Consider the following 4,146-nt stretch of genomic DNA (forward strand, 5'->3'; position numbering starts at 1 on the left):
GCCACCATCAAACATCAAAAGTCCAGTTATCTGTGGTAGAGAGACTGTGTTGTAAATTGTTCACTGTAGGTTCCATGACATGGTACTGTAGTTGTTGTTGTTGCTGTTGTGAATGCAATGGAATGGTTGCAGAGGATGATAAATGATTTAAGTCTGTTCTTTGGCTTGGAAGAGATGAAGACAGCAAAGGTGTCTGCTGTGTTACAGTTATTGTTGTTGCTGGTGTTGGTGTTTTTGATAAAGATGACGTTGATGAAGATGAAATAGAGGATGGATGACAAGGTGGAGATAGCTGTTGTTGTTGCTGTGAATGTAACTGTTGTTGTTGTGACAATAAGTGTTGTTGCTCTGGTGGGAGGTCTGTGGGCTCAGCTGACTGCTGTTGTCTTGACGACGATGGTGATGTGGAAAGAGTCTCGTAGGGGGGAGGGGGAGGTATATTTACAGTTTTGTCAGGACAAGATGGCAGAGGAGAAGAACAGGGTCGGTTGTGGAGGTAATTGGATGAAGGACTTTTGCACTGGACTTGTGGCATCACTGAAAATAGATTTTAAAAATCAGAAAAAAAAAAGATCAGTTGGTCGTAAAATTAAACGTTTAAAAAATATTTTGAATATTTTTTTTTTAATGGATGAAACTCATCAACAAAGGTAAACAAAAATAAGTCATGTCAGAATAGCAAAGCGAGTTAGCTCCCTTGAATAATAAATTACAAGCTAAAATGCCGAAATATTTTCTCTTATACCAATAAATTCTACAACTAATTAGGTTCACATACTGATTACTAATATGAATTACTGACACTGGAACATAGCTACACATTTTTAAAGGAACGATGAAATATAGTGCCAAATGGTTGGGATAACCTCAGCAAAATGAGACTGTAGTTTTCCTGTATGCTTAGCAGTTTAAAACTATGTGATAGTTATAGCTATCACTAGCAAATTTGCAGAACTTTTGCTTAATTGCTTCAGGTATCCATGTAGTCATGAGCAAGCATACACAACAACTTAGTCTTCCCACACCTGGTGGGTAGATTTGGAAGAACATAATGTGGTTTGCTAAGGCAAAAAAAAAAAAATACATGTGTCATCCAGTCATGGAATTGAACTCATGGCCTTCTGATTGTGAGCTCAATACTTTAACCACTAAGCTATGTTGCTTCACAGTCTAAAACTATTTTATCATTTTACTTAAATTGGTAAAGACAAGTATTGTCATTCCTCAATATGACGTGTTCTAGTAACAAATTAATGAGAATGCAGCAAAAATTGAGGAAAATGTGTGAATAATAATAAAAATAATTAAAGTTTGCAGAAATATTTAGTAAATACAGGCAGCAGACCAGAGATTGTGAAGGAGAGCAGTAGGTAGGAGTTGATCTAAAAGACTCCAAGTACTTGGTTGGTTGGTTCTTTATATTTTTCAACCCGCCAGTGAAATGTGGAGAGATTTGAGGTCAGAAAGTAAAGGGAGATAACTACACACAGCAAGGTATTTTAAACAGTTGAAGCATTGATTCCGTCAGTCACTGCCTAATACATTGTAGGACACATACCAAACTAATTGATAGAGGATTAATAAAAAATAAAAAAAAACTTGGGATAATCCTTCAGCTTTTCTGGTCTCTACACTTGTAGAGTTGAGTAAGAAGTTACATGAGAATTTATAGAATTTCTTCACAGAAATAATGTTGCAACTGAATATCCATCCATCTATTTTTTCCACTAGGATAGTCTTTAGGAGCCTCTTCAATAGGATCTTGTCAAAAGCAACAATCATTACACTTTCCAACAGAGATTGTGGATATTATCAAACTATCTCATTCTTAGTCTACTCCCAGATCTTCCTGCCAGTTGGCTCAGCTCGAAGCATCTGCCATGTGACCCTTTTCTATGCCATTCTAACTGCATGTTCATAGTACCAGAGCTGTGACCTCTCAATGTGGAGTAGCAACTTGGCCCTGATCACTGGGTAATGCATCCTGCTGAGTAACGTTACTCCGGAGATTCTTCAGAGGAACACTATTTCAATCGCAATTGAATATTCCACACAGAAACAATACTGTGGACGAAACCACTGGCAAGCAGAATGTAATGGACTGAGTTATTGACGTGTTGAATAAATTACACTTAGCTTTCATCATCGTCATTTAACGTTCGTTTTCCATGTTGGCATGGGTTGCATGTTTGACTGGAGAGCTGCACCAGGCTCCTGTCAGCTATTTTGGCATGGTTTCTACAGCTGAATGCACTTCCTAATGCCAATTACTTTACTGTGTACTGGATGCTTTTTATGTGGCACCGGCAACAGCAGGATTACCAAATAACTTGCAAGACAAAAGACCTCTTGATTGAGAGAAGGCATGGAACTGAGGGAAGTGGCGGTGTGCTCAAAGGACAGAGATAGTCATTTTGCTATAGAGGAGATACCTGGCTACACACCAAATGGTAATTAAACTAGGGTGTTGTTAACAATAGCTCACTACTTCAGAAAATTGAGAGGGAGTAATTTCTTCAATAACTAAATGATCATGGAACACCAGATCTTTTCTTCCAAGAATGTTAACTCTGAAATTTTATTGCCAGCCACATTTTTCTATATCACTGTCTAAACTGTACATCAACCATATCTGTCTGATCTGAGTTATTGGTCTCTGCCCTTCTTTATGGTTGAACCATTGAAAAAAAAAAAAAAATTCCCAGTAAAATCCCTTCAAAAATATATATCCTAGTATGATTTTATTGGAAGTGAAGTGTGAAGCAAAGTATAGGGTACAAACCTTGATCAGTCTCCCACGAAGTTCCAGGTGGTTGAGAACCATGATATCTGTCTGCAGATATACTTTCTGGGCCTACCCTGAGGTAAGCTCTGCGCAAACTAGCAGGTGATGTTCCTGGTAAAGCAGGGAATCTGTGTATCCTTTCAATAGAATCAGGTGGGCAGTCGCTGTCAACGAGGCTGTCAGGGCACGATGTCTGTGGATGGAAGGTCTGCATTGTCGAGTGATTGGTGGAATGTTCTGCAGAGTTGCCGCCTGTATGAGTACTGCTAGTGCTGCGAGAACTCTTTAAAGTGTCACTCTCACTGTTTGGACAATGTAAACTCGATATACTATTACCTGCCACAAAAGAAATAGTACAGAATGTTAATTAACAGAAACAAAATTAAACTGTTATGAAATCAATCAAGTACTTGGAATCTTATTGTAGTAACCAACGTTTGTTGTTGAGGAGCTTGAATAAGGGAAAAGGAGATAGAACAAAAATACCACTATGTGTCCATGGTAGCAGTTTCTCTTTACTATCTTTAGTTGTGGAATTATGTTAATTTTTGCACCTGCCTTTTCTATGTTGGCACAGGTATTTATGTACATATACACACACACACCAGACCCCAAAATGAAGCTGAAGGCTGATTTAAAACCAGGATAATTCTTACTTTATTTTCAACCCCGTTGCATCTTGAAAACCAGAATTTCTGCTATTTCACATCCAGAGGTCGACAGATTCCTCCTTTGGAGTTTAAGCTTCTGTCATTAGTCTGGCTCTTCAGCTGAATATCTATTTTTTTTTTAATACAAACATTAACAAAGACTACATTCTTCTCAAAAGTAACCACATTGGAAGATTATTGTGTGTGCGTATGTGTGAACCCTTTTACTGGTTCCATTTATGCTGAGGCAGGGTACTGCCTTTAACATTGGCTCCAGTACATTTGTACTGGAGCCAATGTCTGATAGAAACATTTGGTCATGGGTCACAAAGCATCTTATTTAATAAACGGTTTATTCCTCATTTTGAGTCCTTTATTTGAGAGTAGCTTCAAGTTCATAACTGGTCTCTCAAATTTGTGTGAGTGAGTATGTGTTGATTTGAATGTGTAAATAACATAACATTTAAATATGAACTTCATCTTGAAGCCTACCGTTTCTGTAGACTGTTGGGTGTAAAAAGACAGTTGTGAACAAAATTTGGGTATGAAAGACATTTCGGCTGTCTGAGGAATGACCATGTGTGGGGGTGGGGGCTGCTTTGACAAACTTGACTAAAATTATGGGATGTAGTATGAAAAATACTGCAAAGAGAGGTGTGTGCATACAAGACAGAGAGAGAGAGAGAGAGAGAGAGAGAGAGAGAGAGAGAG

At 38.2% G+C, this 4,146-nt stretch overlaps 1 protein-coding gene across 1 annotated transcript in view; it reads right to left on the bottom strand.

The window, feature by feature from the left end:
- Window positions 1–6: 6 nt before the first annotated feature.
- Window positions 7–4,146, bottom strand: part of LOC106876991 (leucine-rich repeats and immunoglobulin-like domains protein 2) — a 155,069-nt gene continuing 150,929 nt past the window's right edge. Inside the window, exons 19-20 of the mRNA XM_052971872.1 lie at window positions 2,783–3,121; window positions 7–537 (exon numbers count right to left, since the gene is read on the bottom strand). Coding sequence (XP_052827832.1) covers window positions 8–537; window positions 2,783–3,121 — 869 coding nt within the window. The 3' untranslated portion in view covers window position 7. The remainder of the gene's footprint in view (window positions 538–2,782; window positions 3,122–4,146) is intronic.

This window comes from Octopus bimaculoides, chromosome 11 (assembly GCF_001194135.2).
Source record: "Octopus bimaculoides isolate UCB-OBI-ISO-001 chromosome 11, ASM119413v2, whole genome shotgun sequence".
NCBI classification, from domain to species: Eukaryota; Metazoa; Mollusca; class Cephalopoda; order Octopoda; family Octopodidae; genus Octopus; species Octopus bimaculoides.